Source organism: Macaca nemestrina, chromosome 17 (genome assembly GCF_043159975.1).
Source record: "Macaca nemestrina isolate mMacNem1 chromosome 17, mMacNem.hap1, whole genome shotgun sequence".
In the NCBI taxonomy this organism is placed as follows: domain Eukaryota; kingdom Metazoa; phylum Chordata; class Mammalia; order Primates; family Cercopithecidae; genus Macaca; species Macaca nemestrina.
In genome coordinates, this window is record NC_092141.1 from 46,910,482 (window position 1) to 46,924,364 (window position 13,883).

General features: G+C 44.7%; 1 protein-coding gene across 4 annotated transcripts in view; it reads right to left on the reverse strand.

Annotated features, from left to right (window-relative positions):
• The window catches only part of LOC105476875 (gametogenetin binding protein 2), a 53,499-nt gene that overhangs the window by 26,463 nt on the left and 13,153 nt on the right, over window positions 1-13,883 (reverse strand). For all 4 annotated transcript variants that reach the window (XM_011733166.2, XM_011733164.2, XM_011733163.2 and 1 more), the window contains exons 4-5: window positions 12,651-12,904; window positions 8,843-8,941 (exon numbers count right to left, since the gene is read on the reverse strand). In XM_011733166.2, the coding sequence (XP_011731468.1) occupies window positions 8,843-8,941; window positions 12,651-12,904 (353 nt within the window). The remainder of the gene's footprint in view (window positions 1-8,842; window positions 8,942-12,650; window positions 12,905-13,883) is intronic.

The window sequence follows — 13,883 nt, forward strand, 5'->3', positions numbered from 1 at the left end:
AAAAATTATCAAGTATTTTCCCTTATAAACACAGACCAATCTTCCACAAATAGAAAATTCTAAAAAGTTTTTATCTACTTAATGAGATCATCATCAATTTTTTTTTTTTTTTTTTTAACTTTTATTTTGTAGACACGAGGTCTCTGCTGTGTTGCCCAGGCTGGTCTCAAACCCCTGACCTCAAGCCATTCTCCCACCTCAGCCTCCCAAAGCACTGGGATTACAGGTGTGAGCCGCCATGCCCAGCTCTATTTTTTTTTTGTAATCACTCTGTTTTAAAGCTAATCCACGGTAACAAAACTATTATCTACCTTCACATGTACAAGTAGCTGGGAAAGTCATAGATTAATTACAGTGAATAAGTTTTAAATGTACTAAAATAAAAATAGTACACTAAGATGAACACTTTATACAGCCTAAATTAGTAAGAACTATGTGGCAAATTTTTTTTTGAGACAGACCCTTGCTTTGTCACTCAGGCTGGAATGCAGTGGCATGATCTTGGCTCAGTGCAACCCCACCCCTGCAAGGCTCAAGTGATCCTCCCACCTCAGCCTCCCGAATAGCTAGGACCATAGGCGTGTATCACCACACCTGGTTATTTATTTATTTATTTATTTATTTATTTATTGTATTTTTTAAGTAGAGACAGCAGGGTCTTGTCATGTTGCCCAGGCTGGTCTCCAACTCCTGAGCTCAAGCAATCCACCCACCTCGGCATTCCAAAGGGCTGGGATTACAGGCGTAAGCCACCACGCCCAGCTCTATACAATTTTTTTTTAACAAACTTACTAAAAACTTCCCACTCTCCCTCCCCAGCAGGGTTCAACTTCGGTATGAAAATTGCCACATATAGGCCGGGCGCGGTGGCTCAAGCCTGTAATCCCAGCACTTTGGGAGGCCGAGACGGGCGGATCACGAGGTCAGGAGATCGAGACCATCCTGGCTAACACGGTGAAACCCCGTCTCTACTAAAAATACAAAAAACTAGCCGGGCGAGGTGGCGGGCGCCTGTAGTCCCAGCTACTCCGGAGGCTGAGGCAGGAGAATGGCGTAAACCCGGGAGGCGGAGCTTGCAGTGAGCTGAGATCTAGCCACTGCACTCCAGCCCGGGCTACAGAGCAAGACTCCGTCTCAAAAAAAAAAAAAAAAAAAAAAGAAAATTGCCACATATTTTGCCTTGTTGCAGCACATTTATCTTGGACCGGCATTCCAAGGGAAATGTGGGTTTATATTCTTTTCAATGACAGCCTTCTTGATCTTTCATGACTCTGAACAACTGCCTCCTGTCTGTTCTTCTGCAGGTCTCAGTACAGTCTAGAAATTCATTACACCTTGGATGCTAGAGACGGAAAAAAACTCTGAACTTTTAACTTACTCTATGTAGCTAAATGGGTATTTCTCAACCCTCTGCTCAAAATATAAGTTATCCGCACAATTCAGCTCTGTACTCTCTCTCACAATGGCTCAAGCTAAGGTTTAGCTCCCCTTATTTGTGACAACAAAAACATCTGTTCCACTTTCCATGCTGCATCCTTCTATTCTCAACTCTGATATTTCCTTTTTGAGACAGAGTGTCACTCTGTCACCCAGGCTGGAGTGCAGTGGTGTGATCTCAGCTCACTGCAACCTCTGCCTCCCGGGTTCAAGCGATTCTCCTGCCTCAGCCTCCCAAGTAGCTGGGACTACAGGTGTGTGCTACCACACCTGGCTAATTTTTGTATTTTTAGTAGAGACGGGGTTTCATCATATTGGCCAGGCTGGTCTCAAACTCCTGACCTCGTGATCTGCCCGCATCGGCCCCCCAAAGTGCTGGGATTACCCGTGTGAGCCACCGCGCCCAGCCCCTCTTTTACTAACTATACTTGATTAGTATAATGCATAATTTCCCAGAACTGAAAAACTCTCAAACTCAGGTTCTCATAATTGAGGGAAAGGTTCATAAAGAGAAATCAGAGTTGAAGAATGATTATTATATCATTAGAATGCGAAAGCATTTTTTTTTTTTTTAAGAAAAAAGCTCTATAAAAAAAAATCTGTATCTCGGCTGGGTGCGGTGGCTCAAGCCTGTAATCCCAGCACTTTGGGAGGCCGAGACGGGCGGATCACGAGGTCAGGAGATCGAGACCATCCTGGCTAACACGGTGAAACCCCGTCTCTACTAAAAAATACAAAAAACTAGCCGGGCGAGGTGGCGGGCGCCTGTAGTCCCAGCTACTCGGGAGGCTGAGGCAGGAGAATAGCGTAAACCCGGGAGGCGGAGCTTGGAGTGAGCTGAGATCCGGCCACTGCACTCCAGTCTGGGCGACAGAGCGAGACTCCGTCTCAAAAAAAAAAAAAAAATCTGTATCTCAAAACATTCCAGACCTTATGCTGTTTATTATTCTTTTAAGATCAAGCTTCCTAAAAAAATAACCTTTCCACTTTCTGGTTCTGCTCCCAAGCACCGCTTACACCATAACAACCTTACATCGCATTCGCTTTTGCATCACTGCAACCTGGATTCTGCTTCCACTCAATCACTAGCTCAGCTCATCAAGATCACCAGTTATCTCAGTGTTACTAAATCCAACGTCCACTTCTGGGTCCTTGATGACTTGGCAGCATTTAACACAGCTGATCAGACTTCCTTGGAACACTTTTACACCTTGGTTTCCTTCTACCTATCTGGCTACTTTCTCAGGTTTCTTTACTAATTTCTTTTCTACCATTAAATTCCTCAGAATTCTTTTACTCTCTTTCCCTTTAGGTGATCTTCCATAACACTCTCTAAGATACTCCAGGCCTACAACTCCAGCCTAGATCCTTCTTCCAGATCTCAAACTTACTCCTAGACAGACAATAACCTGGGTTTACTTGCATAGATGAGAGAACACTCTCAGAAAGGCTGACCTAGGTTGCTATTTATTAGGCTAAAACCTAATCAACTGTATTATACTTTCTCTGGAAATAGACTAAACAAATTTAAAAAGCTATGGGGGGTGGGGACATAGCAGTAGGAGGGGGAGTGGAAATACATAAAATGGAGAATAATAGTAGCATTTAATAGTGGTGACCATCCAAGGGAGAGGGAGCCTTGGATAAGCATACTGTACTGCTTAGCCTGCTATCCATGTGGCCTGTGGGAATAACTGAAGCTACCTTAGTAAAGAGACAGACACTGCTTAAGATGAATTAAGTCCATTCACACTGATTCCATACTCAGCAAACAGCCTTTTAAAACATATGACTTCCCATGTAGTGGAACTGTAGCTAGAAGGGGATGTAAAATCTGTGGTTTGTTTTGTTTCTTAAGCTGAAAGATAGAAAAACAGAGCTGTATGTAAATTTAACTAAAGTAGGTAACTGAATAAGCAAAGTGATTGAAAACAAAGGAGATGGAGTGCAGAACAAGAGTGGAAGGACTGGTCTTTGAAGAAAGGCAGCAATGAGCGCAGATGCATAAGATGCTGGGCTACTTGCTTTTCAGTTCATCAACAAAGAATATGCTTAACAGAAAAGAGGTACCAGAAGGCAAGCTCCTTACTGTATCATACCACTCTATGCCTTCAGCCAACAGGTCATTCTATAATGTGAAAAATTAGCCTGTACTCTGCATTTAGAGTCAGAAATTATCTGAAGTTACTGACATATCTGAGAAGGAAGAATGAGCTGATGAAAAAACAAAAAATAGGCCGGGCGCGGTGGCTCAAGCCTGTAATCCCAGCACTTTGGGAGGCCGAGGCGGGTGGATCACGAGGTCAGGAGATCGAGACTATCCTGGCTAACATGGTGAAACCCCTTCTCTACTAAAAATACAAAAAAAATAGCCGGGCGTGGTGGCGGGCGCCTGTAGTCTCAGCTACTTGGGAGGCTGAGGCGGGAGAATGGCGTGAACCCGGGAGGCGGAGCTTGCAGTGAGCCGAGATCACGCCACTGCACTCCAGCCTGGGAGACACAGCGAGACTCCGTCTCAAAAAAAAAAAAAAAAAGAAAAAACAAAAAATAGAGGGCCGGGCGCGGTGGCTCAAGTCTGTAATCCCAGCACTTTGGGAGGCCGAGACGGGCGGATCACGAGGTCAGGAGATCGAGACCATCCTGGCAAACACGGTGAAACCCCGTCTCTATTAAATACAAAAAACTAGCCGGGCGAGGTGGTGGGCGCCTGTAGTCCCAGCTACTTGGGAGGCTGAGGCCGGAGAATGGCGTGAACCCGGGAGGCGGAGCTTGCAGTGAGCTGAGATCCGGCCACTGCACTCCAGCCTGGGTGACAGAGCGAGACTCCGTCTCAAAAAAAAAAAAAAAAAGAAAAGAAAAGAAAAAACAAAAAATAAAACATTTTTAAAAGATACTGACAAATCAGACTGGGCACGGTGGCTCACGCCTGTAATCCCAACACTTTGGGAGGCCAAGGTGGGTTGATCACCTGAGGTCAGGAATTCAAGACAAGCCTGGTCAACCTGGTGAAACCTCGTGTCTACTAAAAATACAAAAATTAGCTGGACGTGGTGGCGGGCACCTGTAATCCCAGCTACTCAGGAGGCTGAGGCAGGAGAATCACTTGAACCCAGGAAGCGGAAATTGCAGTGAGCCAAGATCAAGCTATTGCACTCCAGCCTGGGTGACAAAGGGAAACTCCATCTCAAAAAAAAAAAAAAAAAAAAGAAAAGAAAGAAAGAAAAAAGATACTGACAAATCAAGTAGCAAAATAACAACTGTCCTTAAGAAAACTTCTTTTCTTAAGGCCACAAGAACATAATGTGTGGTTCCTGTTCAGAGCCTAATTCATACAAACTAATGTTCCAAAAAAAAAAAAAAAAAAAAAAACAGAAACAGGGAATATCTGAGTATGAACTGGGTATTCAAGTGTTACACTTAATTTTGTCAGGCATGGCCGGGCACGGTGGCTCCCGCCTGTAACCCCAGCACTTTGGGAGGCCAAGGCAGATGGATTACCTGAGGTCGGGAGTTCAAGACCAGCCTGACCAACATGAAGAAACCCCGTCTCTACTAAAAATACAAAATTAGCCAGGCGCGGTGGCACGTGCCTGTAATCCCAGCTACTCAGGAGGCTGAGGCAGGAGAATCGCTTGAACCCGGGAGGCGGAGGTTACGGTGAGCCAAGATCGCGCCATTGCACTCCAGCCTGGGCAAAAAGAACGAAACTCCATCTCAAAAAAAAAAAATTTTGTCAGGTGTTATGATGGCAATGTGGTTATGAAAGAAAACGTCCATATATTTAGAGATGCATGTGGAAGGATGCAATAGTAGAGTAACACGAAGCCTGGGACTTGCTTTAAAATACAAAGAAAAAGGTGGATACATGAAGAAAAAGGTTGATAACTACTGAACCTTCGTAAATGTACATGGGAGATTCAGTCATTGTATTTTTTACTTTTCTATGTTTGACAATTTTACTAATAAAATTTATTTATCTATTTTATTTATTTATTTATTTTGAGACAAAGTCTCGCTCTGGTTGCCCAGTCTGGAGTGCAATGGTGAGATCTTGGCTCAATGCAACCTCCGCCTCCTGGGTTCAAGCGATTATCCTGCCTCAGCCTCTCAAGTAGCTAAGATTACAAGCACCTGCCACCACGCCCAGCTAATTTTTTTATATATATATACATATATATATACACACACACATATATATACACATTTTTTTTTTTTTGAGACGGAGTCTCGCTCTGTCGCCCAGGCTGTAGTGCAGTGGTGCGATCTCCACTCACTGCAAGCTCCACCCTCTGGGGTTAACATCATTCTCCTGCCTCAGCCTCCCGTATAGCTGGGACTACAGGCACCCACCACTGCGCCCGGCTAATTTTTTGTATTTTTAGTAGAGACGGGGTTTCACAGTGTTAGCCAGGATGGTCTCAATCTCCTGACCTCGTGATCCGCCCGTCTCAGCCTCCCAAAGTGCTGGGATTACAGGCGTGAGCCACCGTGCCCAGCCTAATTTTTATATTTTTAGTAGAGACAGGATTTCACCATGTTGGCCAGGCTGGTCTTGAACTCCTGACCTCAGGGAATCCACCCAACTCAGCCTCCCAAATTGCTGGGATTACACGCATGAGCCAGCATGCCCAGCCTTTTTTTTTTTCTTGAGACAGAGTCTCGCTCTGTAACCCAGGCAACACTATCTCAGCTCACTGCAACCTCCATCTCCTGGGTTCAAGTGATTCTCCTGCCTCAGCCTCCTGAGTAGCTGGGATCACAGGTGCGTGCCATCATGCCTGGCTAATTTTTGCATTTTTAGTAGGGACGAGGTTTCCCCATGTTGGTTAGGCTGATCTCACACTCCTGACCTTATGTTCCGCCTGTCTCAGCCTCCAAAAGTGCTGGGATTACATGCGTGAGCCACCGCACCTGGCCGATAAAATGTTTTAAATATTTTTTGTTGCTCAGTATAGGGGAAAAAAACTTAATAGATTATAAATTTTTTATTATTATTATACTTTAAGTTCTAGGGTACATGTGCATAACCTGCAGGTTTTTTACATATGTATACTTGTGCCATGTTGCTGTGCTGCACCCATCAACTCATCAGCACCCAACAACTCGTCATTTACATCAGGTATAACTCCCAATGCAATCCCTGCCCCCTCCCCATGATAGGCCCCAGTGTGTGATGTCCCCCTTCCCGAGTCCAAGTGATCTCATTGTTCAGTTCCCACCTATGAGTGAGAACATGCGGTGTTTGGTTTTCTGTTCTTGTGATAGTTTGCTAAGAATGATGGTTTCCAGCTGCATCCATGTCCCTACAAAGGACACAAACTCATCCTTTTTTATGGCTGCATAGTATTTCATGGTGTATACGATTTATTAACACACCACTGCCTGGTCATCCAAGTCTTTGTGTCAGGGAGAAAAATGTCTATACGATAATGGTGTCACTCGGAAGTTCAGGTCAAAAAAACCAAAAAGGTGACAATGACACAAATGAGATATTTAAAAATTAACTTTTAAAATTAATACAGAGGCCAGGTGCAGTGGCTCACGCCTGTAATCCCAGCACTTTGGGAGACCAAGGCAGGCAGATCACTTGAGTCCAGAAGTTTGAGACCAGCCTGGGCAACATGGCGAAACCCATCTCTATTAAAAATAAAAAAAAATTAGCCAGGAGTGGTGGCAAACACCTGTAATCCCAGTTATTCAGGAGGCTGAGGCACGAGAATTGCTTGAACCCAAGAGGCGGAGGTTGCGGTGAGCCGAGATCGCACCACTGCACTCCAGCCTGAGTGACAGAGCAAGATTGTGCCTCAAAAAAATAATTAAAAAATAAAATTAATAAAGAAGCATAGTTTTTTTAACATCCCATTCTCTCCAAAAGTAAAGTCATGTCTTAGAAAGTCCCTTCATGCTCCATGGTTTCGCCTCACTATCCCCAACCCCAGGCAATTTTGTAGGGGACAACTGTGGCGCCGTGCTAGCAGAAGGTGAAAAAGCAGCCGGGCGCGGTAGCTCACGCCTGTAATCCCAGCACTTTGGGAGGCCGAGGCGGGCGGATCACAAGGTCAGGAGATCGAGACCACGGTGAAACCCCGTCTCTACTAAAAATACAAAAAATTAGCCGGGCGCGGTTGTGGGCGCCTGTAGTCCCAGCTACTCGGGAGGCTGAGGCAGGAGAATGGCGTGAACCCGGAAGGCGGAGCTTGCAGTGAGCCGAGATCGCGCCCTGCACTCCAGCCTGGGCGACAGAGCGAGACTCCGTCTCAAAAAAAAAAAAAAAGAAGGTGAAAAAGCAGCCTTGGACACTATAGCACTTAACCAAGAAGAAAACTACAAATTATTATAAGGCAATATTTGCTTAAAAAATAGGCCGGGCGCGGTGGCTCATGCCTGTAATCCCAGCACTTTGGGAAGCCGAGGTGGACAGGTAACAAGGTCAGGAGATCAAGACCATCCCGGCTAACACGGTGAAACCCTGTCTCTACCAAAAATACAAAAAATTAGCTGGGCTTGGTGGCACGCGCCTGTGGTCCCAGCTACTCAGGAGGCTGAGGCAGGAGAATAGCTTGAACTCAGGAGACGGAGCTTGCAGTGAGCTGAGATCGCGCCACTGCACTCCAGCCTGGGCGACAGAGGAGACTCCATCTCAAAAAATAATAATAAATAAATATAGAAAACTACAAATTAGTTACATAAATACATATTGTCATAACGACTTTTTTTTAAACCTTGGTAAATTACAGCTAGAGACAAGAAAGAAAAATAATTTATACATTATGACTATTCTGTAGATCAAAGAATGATTACCACTACTTTGAAAACATTAATATTAGCTGTATACATTTCCATAAAGACTTCAGCCAGCCGAGCGTGGTGCCTCACACCTGTAATCCCAGTACTTTGGGAGATTGAGGCGGGCGGATCACCACAGGCCAGGAGTTCAAGACCAGCCTGGCCAACAGGGTGAAACTCCATCTCTACTAAAAATACAAAAATTAGCCAGGCGTGGTGGCACACACCTGTAGTCCCAGCTACTCAGAAAGCTGGGGCAGGAGAATCGTTTGAACCGGGTAGACGGAGGTTGCAGTAACCCAAGATTACGCCACTGCACTCCAGCCTGGGCAACACAGGGAGACTCTGTCTCAAAACAAACAAACAAAAAAAGACTTCAACCTTCCTCCTCTAAAACATATTTTAACATAAAAAAATTTGTTTAATCAGATCTACATTGAGACTTTATATATATCAATGCAAAATGGCCAACATAACAAGAGGATCTATTTATTTTGACCTATGTCATAGAGTATAATCAATTAATGAATTAAAGCAAACAGTGCGTTTCTTTTACTAAATATGATCAAATATATAATCTTAACAATCACAAAGCCTCTTGTTATTCAATTCTACTTACCCCAAAGGTTTTGGCTTGTGCGTATCTAAGGAGTGCAATTGACATCTCTTATTCTTCTTACTTTTTGGAATAGCATCTATCATATCATTTAGTTTGGACCTAATTAAAAATAAAACGTATTAAGGGTTTAATTCATTTTTCTTTCAAATTTTAAAACCTCTATTTACTGTCTTTTAGAGAGAAGTCTCAAAACAAAACAAAACAAAACACCACTTTTCTCTATCCCCACTGTATCTAGCAGTGTGCCTGGCACTCAAGTATTTCAACACTGACTGCTAACTGACTCTCAGCCATCTTCCCTTGCCCAGCCATTATGTAAATACACCAGTTGCAGAAGCACACACCTGCAGTCCCAGCTATCTGGTAAGCCGAGGTGAAAGGATCACTTAAGCCCAAGGGTTTGAGGCCAGCCTCGGCAACATAGTGAGACCCCATGTCTGTAAAAAATATATAAAAACTCCACAAAACAATACGTAAACACAATACATCCTTGAAGAGGAGTCATCAACAGAAATTTTATGCAAATACAGAATACACACTACTACTATCCTCACCCTCCATCCAACCAATGAGCAAACTTTGTCAATTCTACCTTTTAAATGTATCTAGAATCAGGCCTGGTACAGTAGCTCATGCCTATAATCCCAGCACTTTGGAAGGCTGAGGTAGGAGGATCATTTCAGGTCAGGAGTTCAAAGCCAGCCTGGGTAACATCAAAATTTTCATCTCTACAGAAAATTTTAAAATGAAGCCAGGCATGGCTCACACCTGTAATCCTAGCACTTTGGGAGGCTGAGGCCAGTGGATCACTTGAGGCCACGAGTTAAGAGACCAGCACGGCCAACATGGAGAAACCCTATTTCTACTAAAGAAAAATACAAAAATTAGACAGATGTGGTGGTGCTCGCCTGTAATCCCAGCTACTCGGGAGGCTGAGGCACAAGAATCACTTGAACCAGGGAGGTGGAAGTAGCAACGAGCCAAGATTGCACCACTGCACTGCAGCTTGAGACAGAGTGAGACTCTGTCTCAAAAAAAAAAAAGAATAAAAGCTGAATAAAATTTAACCAATCTAGAATCAAATCACTTCTTTTTTTTTTTTTTTTTTTGAGATGGAGTCTTGCTCTGTCCCCCAGGCTGGAGTGCAGTGGCGCAATATCAGCTCACTGCAAGCTTCACCTCCCGGGTTCACGCCATTCTCCTGCCTCAGCCTCCCAAGTAGCTGGGACTACAGGCACCTGCCACGGCGCCTGGCTAATTTTTTGTATTTTTTTTATTAGAGACGGAGTTTCACTGTTAGCCAGGATGGTCTTGATCTCCCGACCTCAGGTGATCCGCCTGCCTCGGCCTCCCAAAGTGCTGGGATTACAGGTGTGAGTCACCACGCCCAGCCTAGAATCAGATCACTTATCACCTCTACCATTATCATCCCTGTGCAACCCACCAATCTCTAGCTTAGTTAACTGCCAATAGCTGGCCTCCTAAAATTGTCTCCTTGCCGTCACCTTCTGCCCTTTACATTCCAGGCCTCACTCAGCAGCCAGAGTGATCCTTTTAAAACATGAATCAGATTATATCATTCCTCTGTTCAAAAACACTCCAAGGCTTGTTTTCCCAAGTCCAGGCACAGTAAATATCAAAAGTCCCTACTACCATCTCTAAATAGGAAAGCCTCAGGGTTTACTTTTCAGACCTCTCCTTCTTTTCCTATTTATATTCACTAAATGAGACAAATTTACAGCTCTAACCCAGACCTCTCTGAATTCTACTTGGATGTCTAATTGCTATCTCAAACTTAGCACACCCAAAGATGAGCTCTGTTACATTTCTCCCCAGTCTTGTCCATCGCAGTAAATGGAAACTATTTGTCCATTCTTTTTTTTTTTTTTTTTGAGACAGTCTCGCTCTGTTGCCCACGCTGGAGTGCAGTGGCGCGATCTTGGCTCACTGCAACCTCCGCCTCCTGGGTTCAAGCAATTCTGTCTCAGCCTCCCGAGTAGCTGGGATTACAGGCGACTGCCACCACTCCCGGCTAATTTTGGTATTTTTAGTAGAGATGGGGTTTCACCATGTTGGCCAGGCTGGTCTCAAATTCCTGACCTCTGGTGATCTGCCTGCATCGGCCTCCCAAAGTGCTGGGATTACAGGTGTGAGCAACCACACAAGGCCTTTTGTCCATTCTTCATATCACAAATCTGAGAATCATTTTTGATGCCCTCCCTCACAACCAATCTATTCAAAAAATCCCATTGACTCATTCCTCAAAATATATCCAGGATTCTTTATAACCATTTTTCACTACCCCCATGGCCATTATTCATTCTCAATACAGAGGTCAAAGCAAGCCAAATTTCATCAGACTATGCCGCTCTTCTGCTCAAAACCTTCCCAAAGCTCACCTCACTCAGAGTAAAAACAAAAGACCTCAGTTGGGCACGGTGGCTCACGCATGTAATCCCAGCACTTTGGGAGGCTGAGGTGGGCAGATCGCCTGAGGTCAGGAGTTCAAGACCAACCTGGCCAACATGGCGAAACCCTGTCTCTACTAAAAAATACAAAAAAAATCCGAGCATGGTGGTGGCCACCTGTAATCCTAGCTAATTGGGAGGCTGAGGCAAGAGAATCACTTGAACCCAGGAGGCAGTGGTTGCAGTGAGCCGAGATCACGCCACTGCACTCTGGCCTGGGCAACAATAGCGAAACTCCACCTGAAAAAAATAAAAATATGACTGGACCTTTTATTACTCCTTTTTTTTTCTTTTTTTGAGATGGAGTTTCATTCTTGTTGCCCAGGCTGGAGGGCAATGCGCGATCTCGGCTCACTGCAACTGCTGCCTCCTGGGTTTGAGCGATTCTCCTGCCTCAGCCTCCCGAGTAGGTGAGATTACAGGCACCCATCACCATGCCTGGCTAATTTTTTGTATTTTTAGTAGAGACTCGGTTTCACCGTGTTGCCCAGGCTGGTCTTGAACTCCTGAGCTCAGGCAATCCAACTGCCTAGGCTTCCCAAAGTGTTGGGATTATAGGCGTGAGCCACCACGCCCAGCCACTCTTTTTTTTTTCTGAGATGGAATTTCGCTCTTGTTGCCCAGGCTGCAGTGCAATGGCACCATCTCGGCTCACTGTAACCTCTGCCTCCTGGGTTCAAGTGATTCTCCTGCCTCAGCCTCCTGAATAGCTGGGATTACAGCCACGCACCACCACGCCCGGCTAATTTTTGTATTTTTAGTAGAGACGGGGTTTCACCACGTTGGTCAGGCTGGTCTCGAACTGCCCGCCTCAGCCTCCCAAAGTGCTGGGATTACAGGCGTGAGCCACCGCGCCTGGCCTTATTACTCTGCTGACCCCACCTTTATTACTGTTCCCTTCATTCATCTGGCTCCAGCCACAATGACTTCCTTACTATTCCTCAAACATGCCAATAAAACCCCAACCTCAGAACCTTTACACTAGCTGTTCCTTCTCTGCCTTCCCCCAGTTTTCTATAAGATTTGCTTGCTCACTTCATTCAAGTCTATATTCATTTTATTAGGGAGGCCTCTCCTGACCACCCTCCACAATAATTCTACCCCTGCTCCATTCTCTACCTCCCTTACTGGTTTTTCTAATTTATCATCCCTGACAAAGTACGTATTTGCTTACTGTCTGCTTCTCCCCATGTGGAGAGTGGCAACTTTACATTCATTGGTACACAGTAATAAAATCATTAAATTAGACTCAATCTTTCCTTCAAGAAAATAAGCTGCCACTGTCACCAAGCTGTTTCAAATTTTAACAAACCCATTTTCTCCTAATTGATTATACTTACCCATGTACATAAAATAATGTATAAAGCTTCTTTGCATCAGTCATGCAGCTTCTAGTTACAGACAGGACTCCCTTGGGCCCTACTGTTAGGGGTTCGAGAGCAGGATTTCCAGACTCTACAAGCTGGGAAAAGAGGCGTTCCACACTGCGACGACAACCAACACATGGGACAAGCTGAGAAAGTGCACTCAGGACTTCGCGTGATGTCACCACCATGGCAATACTTAGATCCTGTTGCTTAAGCATACCATGTCGCTGAAAGAGGGAAAGAAAATGAAGGAGTGTCCTTTAAAAAGACATAAAATTACACTTTCACTACTACTGGTTCCTATCCTTGTGCAGTAAGTACAACCTGGAAAGGGTTTACCAGCTCTACCTGCAACTGAGTCAGAAAGGCAACGTAGTCAGCCTTGTCCATGTTGTACGGAGTTTGCGCCACAAACCCCCTTCCTCTAGAATCTAGGGTAAACGATTTTGCTTAGTATGCCAAAAAGCAGTCCTGCATCTGGAAATGTAGGGCTGGTTCAGTGACTATTAGGCCAGTCCTCTTACAAAAAAAAAGGACAATACAGCTACACCTTTTTTTTTGGTTGGTTTGTTTTTGTTTTTTGAGACTGAGTCTCGCTCTGTCGCCAGGCTGGAGTGCAGTGGCACAATCTCAGCTCACTGCAACCTCTGCCTCCTGGGTTCAAGTGATTCTCCCGCCTCAGACTCCAGAGTAGCTGGGACTACAGGCATGTACCACCACACCCAGCTAATTTTAGTATTTTTAGTAGAGATGGGGTTTCACCATGTTGGCCAGGATGGTCTTGATCTCTTGACCTTGTGATCCATCTGCCTCAGCCTCCCAAAGTGCTGGGATTACAGGCGTGAGCCACCAAGCCTGACCTGTTTTCTTTTTTTGTTTTGTTCTGTTTTTACAACTTTTAACAACACACTTACTATCACTATGTTTAGCTACAGGACTCAGGTTAGGATGGTAATCATGTGGAGCAGCAATTCCCAATCTGGAGGTATGACCAGGTGTATTACGGATTAGTGGGAGAAAACATGGCCTATCTTCCCTATGTAGGGAAGTGAGGAACTAGCATGCTGCTGCTTATGAATGGTATCTGCTGGTTATGACAAGGTAGAAAAATAACTGAGAGCTACTGTTGCAGATAAATGAGCAAACTCTAGTAAGTAACTTCTACCTGACAGAGTTATAGTTAACTGCAGTTAACACTTCCAGATT